This window comes from Poromitra crassiceps (genome assembly GCF_964638095.1).
Source record: "Poromitra crassiceps genome assembly, chromosome: 18".
NCBI classification, from domain to species: domain Eukaryota; kingdom Metazoa; phylum Chordata; class Actinopteri; order Beryciformes; family Melamphaidae; genus Poromitra; species Poromitra crassiceps.
The window spans coordinates 22,537,799-22,559,834 of record NC_139636.1 but is presented as its reverse complement, the minus strand read 5'-3'; the positions used below and the strand labels follow the sequence as shown (position 1 = coordinate 22,559,834).

General features: G+C 45.2%; 2 protein-coding genes across 2 annotated transcripts; both read right to left on the bottom strand.

Annotated features, from left to right (window-relative positions):
* Positions 1–5,755: 5,755 nt before the first annotated feature.
* igf2b (insulin-like growth factor 2b) lies at positions 5,756–10,814 on the bottom strand (the record flags this gene model as incomplete). The annotated part of the gene is made up of 4 exons (XM_083654215.1): positions 10,697–10,814; positions 9,661–9,811; positions 7,473–7,654; positions 5,756–5,995 (listed from the first exon to the last, which is right to left on the bottom strand). Exons 1-4 carry the CDS (start codon positions 10,769–10,771, stop codon positions 5,756–5,758), a joined length of 648 nt encoding a protein of 215 aa, XP_083510341.1. The 5' UTR covers positions 10,772–10,814.
* A 3,042-nt stretch (positions 10,815–13,856) lies between these two features.
* Positions 13,857–21,440, bottom strand: th (tyrosine hydroxylase; the record flags this gene model as incomplete). The annotated part of the gene is made up of 13 exons (XM_083654541.1): positions 13,857–14,016; positions 15,947–16,080; positions 16,551–16,646; positions 16,775–16,831; positions 16,940–17,009; positions 17,272–17,407; positions 17,825–17,970; positions 19,202–19,252; positions 19,345–19,412; positions 19,538–19,626; positions 19,762–19,936; positions 20,646–20,849; positions 21,357–21,440. The coding sequence occupies 13 exons, from the start codon at positions 21,438–21,440 to the stop codon at positions 13,857–13,859; spliced, it is 1,470 nt and encodes a 489-aa protein (XP_083510667.1).
* Positions 21,441–22,036: the final 596 nt, after the last annotated feature.

Below are 22,036 nucleotides of genomic sequence, written 5' to 3'. Positions count from 1 at the left end.
ACACACACACATGCACGCACACACACACACACACACACGCACGCGCGTGTGCGCACACACAGACACACACACATGCATGCACACACACACACACACACACACACACACACCACACACCTGTCCATACCAGAGGCATCCTGTGAGACTAAGTATTTGATTGGGGACTAGATAATCATGATCATGTCAGGGGTCTCATTACAATAGACATGGCCAAGCCAATGGCACTAATAATGCACTTGTCAATGAAGCAATGTCAGCTGTAAGCCCAATTATATTGCTCGATAGTGACGATGCTGTGCGAGTGCACGTGTGTGTGTGTGTGTGTGTGTGTGTGTGTGTGTGTGTGTGTGTGTGTGTGTGCGTGCGCGTGCGTGTGTGTGCATGTTTGTGGGTGTACTTGTGCAAGGCAAGCCACCAGTCATGCTTCATAAATGGGTTATTTTGGACGGCACACACTTCCAGCGGAGTGTTTTCCTCTCCTGTAGGGGGATGGACTCCTTAGTGAGGCAATAAGGTTTCATGAGACAGGCAAAGGTAATTGAGCAGTTTATGAGCATAAAACACGGGACACAGTGCTCCTCACCAATGGGAGCGCACCAGCTTGTCCCCTTTCCCAGAAGCAACACATGTGCATCTCATCACTATGCTGTATGAATCAAGCCAAAGCAAAATGAGATTCCACTTCGTCTCTCACTTCTCACATTCACCGCGCCATAAAACAAAAGCACAGCGAGTCTACAATAAACTTTGCTGCACCAAGATGACCCCCAGTATCCAAAAAAGAACAAATCAATTCTGGGAACAAAGATACCACGCTGTAATCTGACCAGTAACAGAGATCTACAGTGCGTACTGCGTGGGTATGTGTGTGCACGTCAACAATGTAAGGTCGTGCCATTTTAAGAATACGCTTGCGATAATTTGAGACATGTCGGTTGTTAAACTTAGCCTCTGAAATGGAGCTTGTGCCAGTAGTTAGCAAGCCACTGGAGGATGGAAGGATGCAGGAATGAATGCGTCGATGTGAGAGGCAGTGAGACTTGCAGAGTGGGAGCACTGAGGAGGGAGCACTGAGGAGCTCATGTTTTGTCGGTGACTGATCACTTTGCCACTCTGTGAGTGCTGGCACACCTTGCCCATCAGAGAGAAAGAGAGGGAGAGACAGACAGAGGGAGACAGACAGGCAAACAGACAGACAGGCAGGTAGAGAGAGAGAGAGAGAGAGAGAGAGAGAGAGAGAGAGAGAGAGAGAGAGAGAGAGAGAGAAGCCCTGTTCAAAACGTTACACAAATAATAAGGTAAAGTAAAGTCCCAACGATTGTCACACACCTGAGTGTGCGAAATTTGTTCTCCGCATTTGACCCATCCCCTGGGGGAGCGGTGAGCGGCAGCGTGCGCCGCGCTCGGGAATCATTTGGTGATCTAACCCCCCAATTCCAACCCTTTGATGCTGCGTGCCAAGCAGCGAGGCAAATGGGTCCCATTTTTATAGTCTTTGGTATGACTCGGCCGGGGATCGAACTCACAACCTCCCAGTCTCAGGGCGGACACTCAAACCACAAGGCCACTGAGCTGGTTAATAAATAAATAATGGACTGTATGGGGTGTGTTCGCCCTGTTTTATCTAGTGTCCGAATTCTCAAATGTTAATTTGATTCACTGTATAGTCCACTATAAAATACCCGCACTGCAATTTCTAGTGTCCAGCGAATGTACCCTATTTTCTCCCATATACCACAATGCAATGCGATCATGTTTTACCAAAGAAGAAGAGTGAGGTAGTGTCTGAAACTCGTTTGATTCATTTCCCATATAGTTCACTATATGATAAACACTACATTGGGAATAGTGAGTGAGTGAAACATTCCGAACACGGCTAGAGAGACAGAGAGAGACAGATGAACAGGCAAGCAGGCAGAGAGAGAGAGAGAGAGACAGAGAGAAAGAAAGAAAGAGGGGAGCGTGGGTGAGAGCAAGAGAGAGGGTGCTAAAAGCAGCTGGGAGATTCTTTGTAAGGCCTGGAGGGAGATGCACTAAATCATTTACACAGCACATAGGGTTTAAATGATATAAAAAGATTTTCAAAAATGGCCCCTAAGCGCCACACTTCTCCCCGTTTTATTCTCACGTTCACTCACACTTGGAAAAAAAGCATAAACACACATGCGGCCTGCGCATACACACCCAGTGGCGGGCGGCTGCTAACACCCGTGAAGAAGAGCAGTGAAAGGAATCTTTAAGGCATTGTATGTTTGATAAAATGTTTTTTTCTTTTATTGATATTAAAAATGAAAGTACATGAATTGTGCATTTCGGACGTTCTAGCGTGCAGAGGTTAAATCAATAAAATACACACAGGCTGAGTGAGCTACTGACATAGAAAAAAGTCGCCATTGCTCGGCGAGATATCCCTTCATATTCAGCGAAAAGAAGTGGTTGTCTTTCACGCCATTCAAATGAACACTAGAGTAGCCTGTTGGAACATTACAATAGTGAATGAATGCAGTCCTAGCAGGAAAACATAGAATAAAATAGAAAATATAAACTTGTATTGTCACTGTCTGAAAACAGGATTTCCATCAGGGGGAATCTCCGATAATAATAATAATAATAATAATAATAATAATAATATAATAATAATAATAATAATAATAATTGCACTGCTTTGTTGCACAACTGAAGTGGAATATAATCAGAGACAGGACGTAGGCTTGCTAATTGAGATCCCTCTGACGGTTGAGGGGAGAGGACAGGATAAAGTATTGGGCTGGACTGTCCACCGCAGCACGGTGAGTATCCATTAAGTCTCCATTTGATGGGCTAAAGCGTGACACAACAGAGGAAACTACAATGTGACACAACAATGACACGGGGCTTCAGTGGTGTGTGTCCCATGGAGAGCTGTGTCATTGTGGCCAGGTGACGGCTAACAACCTCAGCCGTCATCCCCTCCCACTACGGGACCACGCCATCCCTCCCGCTACGGGACTACGTCATCCCTCCCGCTACGGGACTACGTCATCCCTCACACTCGTACTCCACATCTCCCTCAGAGAGCACAGCTTCCTGAGTGTTTTGACTGCTTCGCAAACGGTTTCCGTGTGGTAGCCCTTCATCAAATACATCATGGATGGACAATGGGAAGGGGCGAGCAGGAGTCTCACAGCTCCCCCCCTTGCATACAAATGCAGATAGATACTGTATTATTAGATCTGGGGCATTGTCTTGTACTAACGCAGAGTCTGAGAGAGAGAGGTTAAACTTGTTTTGAGAGAGAGAGAGAGAGAGAGAGAGAGAGAAGGGGAGGACAGTGAGGAGTTGAGCAATCGTGCTCTCTATGATGGACAGTGACCTTTTGGTGACCTTTGACAGCTACTGGCGTCATTGTGACATCATCGCCTCCAGTTAGGGCACCCACACAGCGACCGATTTAAGTCACATGGAAGCTACCTTGGATCTACAACTGACCGAACATTTATGGCCACACGACCCAACCAACACACTACAAAAAATCAATGGCACTGGCACATTAACAAAAAAAGAGGCTCCTTAGAAGATCATAGGACACCATGCACAATTACAAAGACATGATTTAATGAAGGACTGATCATTCCCCCGCCATCAATACTAAAGTGGCTTCAAAACATAGTGGGCTGAGTACAATCAATGTTGAGCAGTTATTTTCCAATATCAGGAAGCCACTCATGGATGCTTTCCTTTTAACAGAATACCTTGCCAGGCTTCTGAAACCTCCATGCAGACCAGCGTATTCAGAGTATGTGCCTATTTCTGTGACATAACATGCCTAAGCAATCCAGGCTATGCTGCTGTTAAAATATTAATTTAAAGTAACTATGGCAAACGGAAAAAAAAAAAAAGAAAAAAAAAAAGGAAATATTTTTGGTACAAAGCATCTACAAAAAAGCATTACAACTCCAATTGGAAAAAAAGAGATCATACAAAATAAATCCGTCAGTTGAGCATCAGTGCTACGTATATTATTTGGACCAATTTTTCAAATATATTTTTATAACAAAATAAATAATGCCTTTATACAGTGCCCTTATTTGTATTTCAACAAACAAACAAAAAAGCTTGGCGGCTCATTACGCAAGATACAGCTCAGACTAAAGGAAAATAACACAACGTCCCTGGAAACTAATTATATATCTATATTTTTATATATATATTTATATATATATATTCAAGTATTTGTTTTCAGGCAAAAGCATGTGAATACTACTGATATACAATAAAAATAAAATGTTAGTTGACATTATTGCTGTTTTTTCCCTTTGAATTGAATTTTGTGCCTTTCTTTAGAACTGTAAAATAACATTATAACAATAACCATGGAAACAAAACAAAAAATTTCTAACTTGCAAAACAGGAATGTCACGGTACCAGAAACTGACGGGGTTTTTCCTTTTTTTTCCATTGAAACATTGATATGAAAAGAAAACAGAAAAATAAAGACAAAATAAAATAGAATCATCGTTATCCCACTCGCTCTGTGTGTGTCCACGCCACGTCTCTTCCTGTCGGAGCAGTCTGCAGAGCCACGGCAAACAGGAAGCACTGTCCCAGAACTGTAGTACTGTCCCAATCCGGGCGGTCCACGGTGTCCCGTTTGTGTCCCCGCGCGCGCTCCCCGTCCCCCGCGGCCTCAGGGGGACCGGGGAGGCACGGGGCCTGCGGGTTCTCAGGTCCCCCCTTGCCGCTTGACGCGGACAAGCTAGTGATGAGCAGCCGCTAGCACTCGCTGTTAGCCCAGGGCGCTAACACAGCCCACTCTTCTCTCAGTGACACTTCCCCCTTTTCATTGCCACTGCCAGGAGCTCCCCCATATCCTTTATTTTTTAAAGTCCACTTTCCTTAAAACGGAAAGTTTTAATATTCATTCAAAGAAAAAAAAACGTGCTTTTCAATCTCTTCTTTGAGTCCATTCCCAAAGCTAGCACCATGACATTTTTTTAAGCTACACGTTCATTGTTCATAAAAAAATAGTGCCTTTTTTTTTCTTTACTTTGACGTAATCCGTGGCAATGTGCAATTTTGCAGACTCTTTTCTGCTTTTTGTTTGTGATTAAAAGGTGCTGGAACAGGAATCTAATTTTACAAAATAATTCCTTACAGTGTGGAAGTCCCTTTATAGTTAGAGGTGCAAACTAATAAGAAAAAAGAACTAACAAGAGATTTTCTTTTTTGCCTCAGGAAAGTGTGGAATGGATTCTTTCATGCAAGCTGCTCGTCACTTTTCTGTTGTCTTCCACGAGGACAAAAAACATTCCGCGCCGGGTGTCCTCTTGACACTTGCAGGCCATAGATCTCTTTCATCTTCTTTTCTCCCTTTCCTTTTCTCTTTTACTTAAGGATCCACCTGAATTGCATTCAGCCGAATTGTTAACTTTTTGTTCATCGTTTGTGTTTGTGCCTTTTGTGTCAGTGAATGAAAGAGAGAGGGAGCCGAAAGAGTTGAGAGACAGGAAGAATGTGAAGGCATGTTTGTGTTGCCGGAGGGTGGTGGTGGTGGTGGTGGTGGTGGTGTGGGGTGGGGGGGCGTTACAGAGGGGCAGGGGGTCAAGGAGTAGTAGATGAGAGCAGGGGGAGGGACTGGTGGGCTCGGACAGGGCAGGGGAGGTCAAAGAGGACTGCCACAGAAATGACGTCAGAGACAAAGCTATAATCCCCTATAGTCTTGTTTTTTTCTCCCTCCAAACTTGTCTGTGCAAAGGGCAGGGCAGGGCGGGCGGGCTCATTTGTGGCTGACATAGTTGTCCGTGGGCAGCAGCACGGGAGGCAGCTTGCTGGGCAGGCTGATCAGGGGCCTGTGGAAGTCCGCCTGCTCCTGGGCCTTGATTTTCTCCGCCTGCCTCCGGTACTTTCGGGCCTTCAGGATGGCGGGGACGCCCCTCCGGAGCCGCTGGGCCGCCTTCCTCTGCCACACCTCGTATTTGGAATACTTCACGGTCACATGCTGCTTCCTTGGGACTTCCTATTGTCGGTTGTGGGGGGGGGAGGAAAAAAGGGAAAATAGGGAGTTAATTAGGGCTGATAAGATACTGTGCAAGTGGTTATTACAACAGAGGAAAGCCTTGTTTATTTGGAGAAAACATTCGGTCATTGTTGGGGTCAGCGCGGAGTGGAAATCAAATGTCATTCTCAAACCGCCGAGCGTCATAACAGAGACTCGCCTCGCCTCCGACTTGTCCTTGTTTTGATTTCCTCGACTGAAAGAAGCTGTCAACAAGTGCTTAGTTCAGCCTCTTTAACATACTGTCAAAAGGAAAGGGCGGTCACTCCCCTCATATACATATGAGGAACAAGTCATTGTTCGCCCCCCCCGACGAGCCGCTAAACCGACTCACCCCCCGACAGACCGAGCGGAGCGACGACGCACACAGGCACGTTTCAAAACCTCTTCACTGACACAACACACTCTGTGTGACGCGACAGCGCCGACCGGGCAGCCAGGGGAAGCGAGTGGGAGTGGTCACGGCTAGAGCTAGAATTGATGCGTGAGTAGCCAGTGCTCTGTCTGTCTGTCTGAATGGCTTGTTTTGGTCCCTCCACTTGAAGTGTTTACCCCCCCCCCCCCCCTCCAGGCCTGCTCAATAGCCTAGGAACAGCTGGCCCTCAGCACAGGCTGTACCCATCAACTCTCCCTGCCCGGACCAACTGGGGACATGTCCTAACTCATTCCCCGGCAGGCTCCGTGTGTGTCTGCATAGGAGACAGAGGGATTTCTCTGCTGCTGACATTTGCAACGTGTCTGATGTGTGTTTTTCTTGTTTTGTTTGCATCACTACTAGACATTTCACGCCAATGAAATTGATTCTTCGCCTGGTTAAAAAAAAGAGCAGCTTTCTGGTTCAATGTGAGGGCAAGACTGAAGGTTCTTTTTAAGAGGCTTTGGAACGCGCGGCCATTAGCCGAGACTTGTGACTCTGAGGGAAAAAGACTTAAAATGCTTTGGCGATTTCCTCCCATGTTTGTGAGATATTTCAAAGAGGCTCAGACGGACAGGTCAGGTGTTTCTGTGTGCTTAGTGTTCCGTGATGAATAATCACAAACTCAGAATGTACTGTTTTGTTCCGGACCAGCAGTCTCCACATTCTCACCGACTCTCTCTCTCACACACACACACACACACAAATACACAAACTCAGGCACGCGTGCACATTCACATGCACACACATACACACACACATTCAAGTCTGCGAGTGTGACCCTGCCTCCGCACTAACGCCTCCAGAACATATTCTGCTGCGATTGCCTCAATGTTTTCCACGACGGTCAGCACTTTGTGTGCAAGGTAACTGCTTACCGTCGGCCATTTAACGAGATAACCATGTCCTCGCACGGGTTTCGGTCTGCGCTCAGCTGACAGGGGCATAGGGGCGAAGCGCAGGGGGAGATGAGGAGGCCAGATAGAGCCAAGGTCTGGCATGGGTTCCCATACTGGCGCGTACCTGTTTTAGTGCGGGCATCACGGGTATGACCTGTAGAGAGGTGGCCGACACGTCCCTTTCGGACTTGGCGGGTTTGGCGCAGTACTGCTCCAACAGGTTGAGGTCGCAGCTACGGAAACAACACTCCTCCACGATCCCACGGTTCTGGGAGCGCCGATTGTTGGTCCTGCTGGTTGGCCTACCTGAGGAGAGACACAGGGAGGGAACGGAGGCCATGAGGAGAGGTGCAAATAAGGCCTAAACTGTCTGACCGCTGTACGCAAACTAACACGTTAAACACAACCCTGGCAGCGATGATGCATTGAGGTTGTTTTCGCAGGATTACTTTGACAGTCACGTCAGTCCATTGAACAAAGAGGATAAAAGACAATCTATGGCCCAACGGCAAAACAAATCTTTTTGTTTGTAGAGGATAATCTGATTAGGCCTATCTGGAAGTCCTTTAATGAGGGAACACACAAGTAAACACCCTGTCCCGGCAAGAAAAAGAAGAGCGATGACAGGGCCCGCTAAAGCTCTAAGACAGACCTTTGGGGCGAGTAAACACATAAAATGGACACTCTTCTGTGACCTTGTCCTTTGTGCCAAGTCAGCAGAAATAAAAAGGATGAGGGGTGAGAGAGGGGGGAGGGGCAACAGAGATAATGAGGTAGAGAGAAAGAGCAGGAAAAAGGATCCAAGGAGAGAGAGAGAGAGGGGGGGGGGGGGGAGGGAGGGAGGGTGTGTGAGGGTCAAAACAGAGGAAAAGAATGCAAAACAAAAAAGGAGGAGAGCTAGACGAGAGAGAAAGCAGTATATAGGAGAATAAGGCGAGGAGGGGGTGGAGGGGGTTAGGAGGATGTTGCACAGGGGAACACACACTATCCACGATCAATAAAGGCCTTGTTTGAAGTCCTGCACCCCACACAATGTAGGAGAAATCTCATGAGAGGGGAAGGCCAGATTTGATTGCAGGAAAAGGAACATGAGAGAGAGGGGAGAGAGAGAGGGGGGGGGGGGGAGAGAGCGAGAGAGGGGGAGAGAGAGACAGAGAGGATGAATCAGGGGGAGGAGGAGGAGGGGGGAGCACATCTATGTCGGCCCGAATTGGATAATGATCTTTCTGATTGGAGGGACGCTTCTGTGTCAAGCAGTGCACAAAGAAGCTGTCTGTCAGTCAAAGGCAGTGGGCGGGACATAGCTAATATTAAAAAGAAAGAACGAAAGAAAGAATGAATGAATGAAAGAAAGAAAGAAAGAAAGAAAGAAAGAAAGAAAGAAAGAAAGAAAGAAAGAAAGAAAGAAAGAAAGAAAGAAAGAAAGAAAGAAAGGAAGGAAGAAAGGAAGGAAGAAAGATCTATGGTTGTGACTGGTGACCGTGGAAGGGGTGTGTGTCAGTCAATCAATCAGTCAGTCAGTCATTGGTCAGTGTTGAGTAAAGCAAAAGCCATCAATTATGCATTTTAACAGGATTAACAGTAAGGACAATGCATTCACCTAAGGATATTACATGATTACAGCTATTTCCATAATTACCACAATGGGATCAATGATGATCATTGATGTTAATGATGTTCCCTCTGTCAAAAGAGTTAACCTGACATCACCCCCCTCTCCCCTCCCTGAATCACCACTCTGGTCGCCTGGCCTGGGAACATTGGTGCTGAGGTGACTGGTTTGCCTCTTGGGGTGCTATTACTTTTCCCCGTGGAATGCACTGGTAAACAAGCGTCCCATTGTGTCGCATTGAGTCGTGTGTGCCTTCACAGCTCGCCGCCCTTTCATATGCAATCAGAGGTATATATGGACCGGAGAGGCAGAATGCGCCCACTCAGCACAGCAGCCAGGACGAGCACTTGAGACACATACAGGCGCACAGCTGGCTATAATAGGCCCCTGCCTCTCTTTCTCTCTCTCCCTCTCTCTCTCTCTCTCTCACACACACACACACACACACACACACACTCTCTCTCTCCCTCTCTGGATCTGGATAGAGTGAGCGAGTGCGTGGAACAGAGCATACAAAATACCAAACACGCATACCACACAACCACAGAGTGAGAGATAGTCTCAGCTATCCAAACAGATGTGCGCGCATGAAGGCGTGCAGGGACCAATAAGCAAACTCGAAACACTAGTTGCAAATAAAATGCAAATCCATTTTGACCAATCAAAAAATAAAAAGAGTTAATGACTTAGAAGAACCTACTGAAGTAGAAGCCTCTGTCTTCACAGACAAACTGCAGCGCATCCACTAGCTCTCCCCCACACAGCGTCTCTGCCGAGGCCATTTGGACACTGTAGAACGTCAGGGCCAGTGCAAACAGCAGCGCATGACTGGACGAAGACATCTTCTTGACCTGCAGGGAGAAACAGCAACGTGGTTACACACAGCACAGACTCGGTCCAGCGAAGTCACCTCACAGTAACCTCACATTTCTGCAAGAAACCCCTTCAGGGAGAAACATATTTCTCAATTTACAGCTGTAAAGTCTGATGGAGTTTTTGCCTGTCAGTGTGTTATATGGGGAGCCATTCTGTATGCATGCTTATGCACGCCTGTACAAGATGTACTATGTCCAGTAAAATGTGCTATTCTCTAATGCACTGACCTGCCAACTCAAAAAGACTATTCTCAGTTTTCATCCACAACCCTTGTCACTGTTTTGCACCTGGAAGAATTGCTTATTCTGGGGGGGGGGGGGGGGGGGGTGACAGCAGGCTATCTCTGGCTGTCACTCTTACACAACCCTCAACAAGTTGCAAGACCGGCTGCTCAATAGTCAACTATCTCAAAAGCCAGACTCAGCATATATTTTCCCCTTGCTCACCCTGAGCTGAGCGCCGTGACCACAGACATACCGCCCCCTATCTTCCGCCCAGCTGTTTGCTCCGAGTCCAGAGAACCGGGCGCACAACTAGAAATAAAATAAGAAAATACAAATAAAATGCCCCTGAACTCAATTTACTCTCTCACAGCAACCTGTTGCACACATGGCGCAAAGCTTTTTAGGCGCACTCCACGGTTCTATGCGTCATGCGTATTCTGCTGCATGCAAAGAAAAGATATCCAGCTTCCCAAATTGCACAAAAAGGGGTGCAAGCAACACATCTGCCCAGCCCGAAGCGGCGACTTCAGTGTACAGCCGCCAACAAGGAAAGATTGCTAATACGCCTGCAGTGCGCCTTTTAATGCCCGCACCGCACAACCGGAGAGTATACAACTATTTGTCTCCGTTGGTTACCTTCATTCTGCTGTTTTCCGTTCTTCGGCAGGTGTGGCAAAGTGAGTGGTGTCCGTTTCTTTGCTGGGTCTCCATGTCAGATGGCAGTAGTCAAAAGCGTTGGTGGGTTAGGTGGTGGTTATTTGGTTGCAGGAGGTTGCAGGTGACGAGGTGAGTTAGTTTCCCAGTTGGTGAGGCTATAGAGATGATGTGTGTGAAGCTGTCCCAAAGACCAGGCGACAGGCAAAAGTTCTCAGGGAGAAGTATTATATACCAAAACACGCCCCTTGCCCCCTACCCCCCACCCCCTTGCTCCTCCTCTCCTCTCCACCGACGGTACAAAAAAATAAAAAGTGGTCCAGCGACGTTTTATGGAAAAGTGCGTAAAGGGAGCAAAAGCGAGGCGGGAGAGAGTGAGAGTCACACAATATGGAACAATTCCACGGGCATTTTCCACGTTTACGCACTGTAACCTACAATCACAATGTTTACACACGGGACACACAGACTGGACAGGGATGGAATTCCTCAGACCCCAAGGACTAAAATGTCAATGATGTCTCCGCCCTCCTGTAATTAAGGTTAACATTTTAGTGTGGAACGAATCTGGCCAAGGTCTCCGATGGCTCTGCTCTGACTCAAGTTCGGCATTTGGGGCATGTAGTAGTCACTGGGTTCAAATGCTGCTGAGTGTGTGACATTGAAGTGAAGCTTGAAGATGTTCCCATCACTTCTGAATGGAGTAGTAGGCTATACACCTGGGAGGAGCCAACTCAGTCTGTCCCAGAGGACGAGCAGATGGCCAAGGTACTACAGACAGACATGGATCATGATGGTCTCAAAACGTGAGGATGAGAGCAACATCTGAAGAGAAAGGGGGAGATGATGAGAGATGGATGGATGGATCATGGATGATGGGTGGGTGGGTGGGTGGGTGGTTGAGTGAATGGGGAAACAGGAGTTCATGCAGTGAGAACAGGAGCATCAATATTGACAGATGACACTGGTTGTTCACACTTAGAAAATGACCACAGCCGTTAATACATGATTCATACACTGTGGATCACACACACTGACTCACTGTCTTTTATGTCGACGTAGCATGAGCTTCAATTTCACAATAGTCTATACTAGGGTGGGAGAAAATGAGCTGGAAAATCTGATTTGACATTATAGGCAAGCACATTCACTTTTTTTGTATGAGGGTTTCCTTGTATGAGTATATGGCTTCTGCAAAAGGTGTGTGTCTTCAGGCTGACACCTAGTGGCCCTCTGCAGAAGCTCCCTTTGTTTGTCTGGGGCTCTCAGCAGCAGGTTGGAGAACAATGCACAGGACTCAGTTGGTCAGGAGCCAGGCTTGGCCTCAGGGTGGCACACTGACACTTCTGTCTCAATCAAGAACCAACCTCACCAGTAGCGAGCACACTCAAAGAACCGATAAAAAACTCAGGTGCAAGGCAAAAACAAAGTCTAAAAGTGGAGAAAAAGCCAGCACACTAAATGTCCTTTCACAGATTTATTCCATCATCTGGGCAAAGCAAAGCGTTTCAGTCAACGCTGAAGAAGAAGAAGAAGAAGAAGAACTGTTGGCTGAAATGTCAGTTGTTGATTTGCCCAGATGATGGAATAAACCTGTGAAGGGACATTGATTAGTGTGCTGGCTTTTTCTCGCTTTCAATCAAGAACCAACACACCTCTTACCAGTGTGGAGGCCAGCAGAAGGTCTTTCTCATGGTCTTTCTGCACTAAACTTAAAAGCAAACCATCTCTCTAAAGGCAAACCATTGATTTAATAACACTGACATTCAAGATTCAAGATCTTTATTGTCACTCATCCGGTTGCACAAGTACACTCGTTTGAAATTCTTAGGCCAGGAGGCTACACTCAATAACTGTCATATTAAATGACAGACTTCAAAACAGTTTACAGTTTTCTGATATACTACTGATGTTCTAATGATACAAAGCTGGTTGAAAATGGGCGGAGTGTTCCTTTAAGCTTTCTTCCATCTTCTGTCCAGAAGTTTATTTGTGTCATTCAAATGTTTATTAGCTTGTTTAGTTTTACATCTCATAATGTTACGATTGCAAAATAGCCCATTGTGGTTGGAGGCATAAAGAAGATTTACTCCTTTAATGGGCTGAGCATGAATGAGAACAGGACATCTTACTGGACTGCGCCCTCTTGTGGCAGACACAGCCTAAGATCCCTTTAAATATATCGTGTGGCCAATGATAATTTAATGAATGATAAGACACGAGACGAGCTTAGAATAAACAAAGAAAAGTACAATTATTCACAACAGTTGTGTTTGCAGAGATTAGATAGGCCTTGATTCATTAAAATATGACAGCAAAAGTTATGCTAATGTGCTATAATTTATTATTTGGTAGTTTCTACCAAAGCACTACAACCGACAGTTCATATATATATGATGCATTTGCATTGCAAGACGAAATTTGCATAAATCCAGAACAGCAAACAAGAGGTAATATATACCAAATTCACATATTTGGAATATAAATAAACCCTTTTACATACATAGAAGGAGTAGATTTTGTTTTTTGAATAAAATAAGTTGTATTATATCATTAAAATATACATTTTATTCCCATTATAACATTAGATTTATTTAAAAAAATAATGATACCATACCATTAAGTCTTCTTTTAATACATTTGATGATCACAATTCCCTTTGATTTGGTTCAGATTTTGACACAACATAGGTTGGCTTTAGAAACATGAATGGCATTTGGGTCTAACAATACTTTGTACAGCACATGAAAGCACAATCACCAAGTACCAATTGTCTGTATTATATTGAAGAAGAAAAAAGCATGAATGACCCAATGGGTACAACCCCATCATTCATTTCTTCACATTACTACACTGACATCACCGGTTCAAATTAATCCACACCCAGTGAGGCGTTAAACATCTTTGGAAACGTTGCCTGCACTCCGCGTTGAGGTTTTAATGGTCAACCAGCCAAGCAAGCCATTTCAAGCAACTCATAATAAGTAGAAGCTAATACCGGAGTCTGGAGGTACGGCACACGGGCACAGGAACTTGAAAACATGGGTCTCATCACACGTCAGACGTCACGGAGCGGAGCGGCACAGAGCAGCGGGATGGTTACAGACAAGCTGGTGGCAGGTGAGGGGGGGCAGGGGCATCATCATGCCAAAACACTGAGGGCGTCTGTCAGCGTCTTCAGATCGTCCTTCACAGACTCCAGGCCTCCCCGGATCTTCAGAGGGTTGTCCAGCACCTCGACACTGCTGGTGTACGGGTCAAACCTCACAGAGAAGGGCCGCTTGATGCCTGACACATACAACCTGCCACAGGGAGCAGTGGGCAAAATCTTGGGTATGTATAGTGTAGGGTGAGCATCTTGCACATAAATGAGCAAACCTATACGTACTATACGTATGTACGTATGTACGTATGTACGTATGTATGTATGTATGTACGTATGAATGTATGTACGTATGTATGTATGTATGTACGTACGTACGTATGTACGTATGTATGTATGTATGTATGTATGTATGTATGTATGTATGTATGTATGTATGTATCTGTATCTGTATCTCTGTGTCTCTGTGTCTGTTTCATTTTCCTCAGCCACCATTGGCCTGACAGTATTCATGTTTGGCATGGGTCAGCAGACAGTGACAGGGCCGGATTTTTGAATTAGGTCATTAGGGCCAACTAAATGGGCAAAAATGGCTAATTAGTGGTGTGAATGAGTCAACACAGGTTCAGCACCATGGAGAGCTCGATTCGCTAGCTTAGATGGAGCACACATTTGAGCAGAGTTGGGATCAGCCACCATGCCTGTTCGGAACGTGCCGATATAGCTGTGTGTGTGTAGGGAGGGGGGGGGGGGGGGGGGGGGACACAAAATGTCCCCCGTGAAAAGGGTCTATTGGCTAGTTTTGGCTCATGCCTCTGTTTTTTTCTCATGTGTGTACTCTCTGGGGCAGTTTAACTGAAGCCCTGAAGCCCCGCCCCACTGTGATGTGATGGTGTTTATATCAAACAGCTGCACACAGACAGAGCTGAGTGTTGCAGGCTCACTGTTCACTTGTTTATTCAAAGTCTATATTGAACGTGTCCAAAATGCATCCGGCACTGCACTTCCTTGGGTCCCTAGCAATGGTTCTCGAGATATGCGAAGGGCACGCATACACGCAGACACACGCGCACGCACACACACATGCACACATACACGCACGCACACACACACACACACACACACACACACACACACACACACACACACACACACACACACACACACACACACACACACACACACACACACACACACACACACACACACACACACACACACACACACACACACACACACACACAGCCATATCGGCCCATTCCGAACAAGCATGTTGGCTGACCCCAACTCTGCTCAGGTGTGCTCCATCAGTTGCTAGGGAATGGAGCTCTCCATGGTGCTGAACCAGTGTTGACTCATTTAGGCCACTAATTCGCCATTTTTGCCCATTTAGTCAGCCCACACACACACACACACACACACACACACACACACACACACACACACACACACACACACACACACACACACACACACACACACACAAACAAAGAATCCTTGCTGCAGTATGATGTCCTGAGCTTACCCTGCCTGAGATTTTGTAAACCCAAATATGTCACTTAGCCAGGGGAAATTCCCCTTTTACCTGACTAGTAGACTAGATGTTTGGTTTCCCATGCTGGAGGCCCCAGTAGGAAGTTGGTCTGCCATATATGCATACTTGGTACTCCAAGGACACTGAAATTTCCTGTTTCCATCAGCACTCCAATGTAATGATATTCATTGTGTACTCTGCTTCATATTTACTATGTCTTTGCAAACATTCCCACGGCTATATTGTCTCATCGAATATGGGCGAGATGGCATGTGCAGTATCCTACTGGAGACCAAATACTGTCAAAACACTCAGTAAAGCTACTTGTTTTGCAGGGCAACATTTGATCTGGTCGCCAAGTAAAACTACAGCGTTTTGCCGTGGTAAGAAAGAATACATTGGTAACAGCTGTCTTCTGGCTGCGATGGCTGACCTACAAAAGTTTATGGCCTCAGGCATTGGCTGGCTCTTCTCTAACCTTGTCCTTACATAACCTATCTCTCTCTCCCTCTCTCTGTGTGTCTGTGTGTATGTTTGGGATATTTGCATGCATGTGTGTGTGAGAGTGCAAACAGACACGCGTGTGGCGCGGTACCTGAACTTCTCCTTGGTGTCTGGAAAGCTCTCAGAAACAAAGTAGACCGGCTGGTACGTCTGGTCTTGGTAGGGCTGCACTGCTGCGGCCTCTGGGTCAAACTCTCTCCTCTCTGGTTCATCCGACAGTGAGTGCTGGCACGGTGGAACAAAGATGCAGCGTCAGGCTTCCACCATGTTGCATTTTGTAATACATGAGACGTCAAGTAAAGTAGGCCTACATGTAGGCAGAGATGAGAGGGTAGGCCTACATGTAGGCAGAGATGAGAGAGTAGGCCTACATGTAGGCAGAGATGAGAGAGTAGGCCTACATGTAGGCAGAGGTTAGACGTAAAGTAGGCCTACATGTAGGTAGAGATGAGAGAGTAGGCCTACATGTAGGCAGAGATGAGACGTAAAGTAGGCCTACATGTAGGTAGAGATGAGAGAGTAGGCCTACATGTAGGCAGAGATGAGAGAGTAGGCCTACATGTAGGCAGAGATGAGACGTAAAGTAGGCCTACATGTAGGTAGAGATGAGAGAGTAGGCCTACATGTAGGCAGAGATGAGACGTAAAGTAGGCCTACATGTAGGCAGAGATGAGGCAAAACATGCTTTTACGCACCACAAGCTCCCCATATGAAGAGAGCAGTCCAGCTCCGTAAGCCTTCACCTCCCCGTTCTGCTTACATAAGCCAAACTCCACGGTGAACCAGTACAGCTGACAACAAAGAAAGGGAGTGAGAGTGGTAGAGAAGAATGCAGATATAACGGTGTGAAAATCCAATTACTTATGGATATTTTACATTTTACAGAAGTGGTTTTGGAATTGGATGAATTGATACTTACCGTGGACAGTTTCTCAATATCTTCCTCTGAAGCCCCCAGCGAAGCCAAACCAATGCTCTACAACAAATATTAGATTCACTGTTACCAGAGCAAAATAGCACAGGACATAAATGACTTGTAAAGTCTATAAGAACCTCAATGATATTACCTTGATCTCATCCTCACCTGTGAAAACTGGGCAAAAGTCCGGTCTGCCAGCATGGGAACATGGCCCAAAAGTTCATGGACACAGTCCCTGAAGACACGGAGGGGGAGAGAGAGAGAGAGAGAGAGAGAGAGAGAGAGAGAGAGAGAGAGAGAGAGAGAGACAGACAGACAGACAGACAGACAGATGGACATACAGAGAGCTTTGGTTTAGAGTATGGCATAGGTTTATGGAGCTTTGGACAGTGGTATGGTTTCACAAAGTCAGACAGAGAAACGGACGACAGAGATGTAGAAGGTAGAAGATTTGATGAAAGCATGCAGTGATGAGGGTCACAGGCTGGTGTACTCACGGCTCTGGGGAGTGCATAGGAGAGGAGTGGTGACGGATGTACTGGGTGCACTGGAACACCCGGAACGCCAAACTGGCCAGGAAGTCTCTGGCTGAGAGCAAACCTGCTACAGGACGCAACTGGAACCCTGTGTGCTCTGTGTGTGTGTGTGTGTGTGTGTGTGTGTGTGTGTGTGTGTGTGTGTGTGTGTGTGTGTGTGTGTGTGTGTGTGTGTGTGTGTGTGTGTGTGTGTGTGTGTGTGTGTGAGAAAGAAAGAAAGAAAGAAAGAAAGAAAGAAAGAAAGAAAGAAAGAAAGAAAGAAAGAAAGAAAGAAAGAAAGAAAGGGAGAATATAATGGTATATAATCAAACTCTGGGGATAATCTATTAACTCAACACTTGCTTCACTGGGGGTTTTCTTATGAAGTTAGTACTGAAGTTGGGAGTCATCTTAAGACATTTGCTCATCAATCAATGAATCAAATAATGCCTGATGAATCTCAGGTAGCCAAAACCTTTCCAAAATGTAGTGTTTTGGAATGAATCTTTCCTTTCATCTCTTATCCTGTGTTTACCTTTGAGGAAGCGCGACACGTCTTCCAACTGGGGGATGTTGTCTGGACTGTACCCACAATGTCTTTCCAGCAGGCGGAAGGCCTCGAGGTGTTCACTGCAGGCGTGGGTGACGTACAGGTCCCTCAGGGTTGAGTACACTTCCCTCCTATACAGTATCAGGATCATATAACTGCATGATCATTCATGCTTTCCTTTGTTCAATAAGACAGTTTTACCGTCTTTGCAAGCAGTGGTGTAGTGGTCCCTGGAGAAGTGGAACTCCTAACAAATGGTGGGAAAATCTGATTGAGATTATGACAAAGAGTGCTTCGATAAAGATCAAACAGTGTAAATCTCTCTCGAAGTACAAATGTGTCAGATTTATGACTGTATCTCCAGATTCTATCTTCAGAAAGGCAGCTTTAGTAACAGGTGCTAGCTTTCTGGCTGATATAACTTTACACTGTTCAAGCCAAAACAATGTTACTTTTTGATAAGAGTCAGTGACAATCCCTTCACTTGTAAACAATCCCTGTCAAGCCATTTAGTTCTCAGCCCACGCTGACATTTTCTTTTAACACTCAGACAATCTAAAGCTGTTATCTACCGATGACTACCGATGACAAAGAAGTCCTTTGTCCCAGATGCTGTCATGGCAATAAATAAAACTAGGATGCGGTAGATACTGCATAGGGTGGTGTTTTAATTTCTTACTTTGCTGAGGTTTTTTGTACAGCAGGTCTTCTCCTGAATGTTTTTTTAATTGTTTTTGAATTGGATAGGTCGTAGACCTATGATTTGTAATTTTGACCTGCATTGGGAGGTGTAGCCTACTTTTGTGCATCGGTGTGGATGAATGTGTGTTGACTGTTTTGTGGATGTGTGGTCATTTTGTGGATCTCTAGCCAGGTTCTTTGTCATAATTGCATTGTTTCATATGTTTCATGTGTTTCATGTGTTTGTGTATTGTTGTGTTTTATCTTTTGAGACATCGTCTGTGATGGAACCAAAGACGAATTTCCACTTGTGGACAATAAAGTTTTCGTAATCGTAATCGTATCTAGATGCTTTGATAGCACTCTCCATCTGTAACTAATTTACCAAATCACAATGAAAGGCAAATCATAACCCTCTGACTCACAAACACAATGCTATGAAACGGACTCATTGGAGAGGTAATGGGGGCATTCGGTTGGGTTGGGGCATTGATATTGACAGGGCAGAGGAGGGGCAGGGCAGGTTCAGAGTAAAACAAGTGAGGATTGGGATTCAGTGTGAGCGACGAGTTTTTGCTTGATGGTCTCCATATGCACATACGATTTGACTGAGTAGCAATTCAATGCTAGCATATAAGGATTAAAATAATGAGCATAAGGGTAAATGAAAGCAGCCCTTACCATGTGCCAATCTCATCTTCTGTATACTCCACTCTAGCAATTGACTCCCCACTAAGGACAGGCATAAGCGGAATGTCAACAACTAGGAATATTCAAGGTTGCAAATGGAAGGCTGAACGGTATGAAGATAAATTGTATCTCACTGTCTGTATCTGAAGGCGATGTCTCCAATCATCTTCCTCCTCTGTCTGTAGACAGGGTCTGTGTAGCCCTGTCCAAAACAAACACGCCCAACACTGAGATAAGATCACATGTCTATGTCATGGCACAACACAAGCCATGTAATAAGAATTTATGTCTTAGCATAATATGGCAGTTGATGACGTAGTTACTCACAGGATGGTCTTGATCTAAATCTGGATCATATTTCGTGACCAGATGATGACATTTGTCCAACTCTATTATTTTCTTTGGGAACCAATGAACTGGTCAAGAAAAGAACAAAAACGGGGAAATTCAATGGCAATGTTTTTTCTGATAAGTTCTGCTAAAGACTGAATATCAATGTAGGATTTCATGTCATAGGAATTTCTATAATAATAGCAGTGAAAGGGCCTTACCTTTGACTGCTTTGGTGGTTTTGACATCCTCCGCGATCCTCTTGATGGAGCTGATGAGCGTGCCGACATCTGACAGGTGCACCTCACAGCGGACAAGGTACTCCAGGCCTTCCTGGCTGTCCTTGGACTTCCTGCATGGTCGCGTCTCCAAATGGTGAATCTTAGCCTCAAATGTCTGAAGCACAATAAACACACCAAACTGATAAGCAGTGTATAGTCAAATATGGGCTGATGGGGAGAGAGAGAGGGATAACTGGGTAGAACACAAGTGTCTGTGGTGGTATGTACTGTATATACATTGGCTTCACAAATATTTTTGCAAGTAACCCCATATTAATTGAGATTGGGGGGGGGGGGGGATCTCTGACTCTAAAATGTAAAATGCATGACAACACATGTGCCACTCACATCTTTGCCATATGACAAAGGAAAGTAGCTTTTATTTAGGGGAACAGAAACCAAGCTGCAGTTCAATGACAATTGGGTCTGGTATGGCTTGTTCACAAAAGGATCTGCATTCTCCCCAGTTACCAGCCTCAATTTAAATTGTATATTGATATATTTATATATTTATGTATTTTTTGTATATTCGTTATTATAAATCACAATTAAAACATTTTCACCTGTTCGTTTTCACATAAATCACCTCAATAATGCACTCCAGGGAGTATCAAACAGGTGTATTAATTTTAAGAATGGCATTTAACTGTTTTTTTGCAAATGAAATCATCAATTATAATTGGTAATTCAATTATAAGCCAATACATTGTCAATAACACTGAAGCTATCTATATTTTTTATACGTTTTAAAACATCTTAATCTAAACTCATTCAGTTGTCCTCGATGAAACTGTTATATCCATATATAATCATGTATGTGATACCTCGAACACTTTGAGCGCCCGTGACAGCGCAGGTGTCTTGGAGTTCCTCATAGTGAAGAAGAGGTTGACCAGAGCTTGTCCATCCTCCTCCTCAAACACGATCTGTTCGCTAGCCTCTGCCGCCTCTGCCGCTGCAGCGGCTGCTTCACGCTCCTTTCGTGCGTCCTCAATTAAGCTCTGCCGCCTTCCGACGAATCTTGGAGACTGAGACTGTGCCAAAAGAGAAACCAAAATCCTGAGTCCTGCACACGTGTCGAAGCTTCCTGCTATTCCTGTAAACACTTACATTTTGCCCGCAGACAGAGCACACATAATCTATAGTCCATAGTTGTGGGCTTTGCTTTTTGGATATCCGTTTGGATACCAGACAGGAGCGCTTTACATCTCCAAATGCGCATTAGAACGGCAAGTAAACCGACGGCACATCTAACACTCAGAAATCTACTTGCCACAATGATTTTTATTTTTCTAACGTTGTATTTTTAACAGATAATTGTGTTTCTCTATATCTATACGCTAATACGTGTGCACCAACACCGCCGCTGCGTAATGGTGAGCTCGAAAGGGAAGCTCTCCGCGCGTAACACAATCGCATTTGGTGGTCCTCTAAACATTTTGGATATATAACTCTTTTCATCATATAAGACTGTCCCTATCACAATAGAGTCTGAAATGCAAACTTGGAAAAGTGAAGCAGTTGATGTTCCTTACTGTTACAGAGTCGGACCGCTCCAGCTCGGATGCTGCCCTGCGGATGCCCTTTGTCGAGGACGTGGAGCCGCTTGAAATGGGCATGTTGAGGTTGTTGGTGCAGAAGAGGTCTGTCAAATGTGAATGAAGTGAGGGTGTAATTTCTTTGTGCTCTGCTGTGCTGTGCTGTGCTGTGCTCGCACAGCGGCCAGCTTTCCTCTCTTATTTATGGGGGTCATTTGTTTGTGATTCCTGACGTCAAGTCCTCCCATCCCTCTTATCAAACAGCGGCCAGCATCCAGGACACAGCCCCCCTTTCTCTTAATTCTTATTTAAGCAAGGCAAAAGGCCATTATAGTTTCCTGTTGTTGCCAAATGTGCCACATCAGGGGGATTATTGATTTCCAATATTCCGATATTTATAATGACCAATTTGAAAGTGTGAGTGTAGCACTGCCAGACAAATACAAAGGACTGTGGCAGTTTCCTGACTCAACTTAAAACTATGAATCCATCTAATGTTTATTAAGGCATCAATATATAGCCTATAGTTTTTCATATATCTCGAATTGTTTCAGCCTATAGCAAAAACTAAAACTAGTGGGTTGTTTATTTAATTTTTCAATTTGTACGCACTAGATATACACACACTATTTATTTTTTCCTAGATGGGTGGTACATTGTCAACAGTATTCTAACAA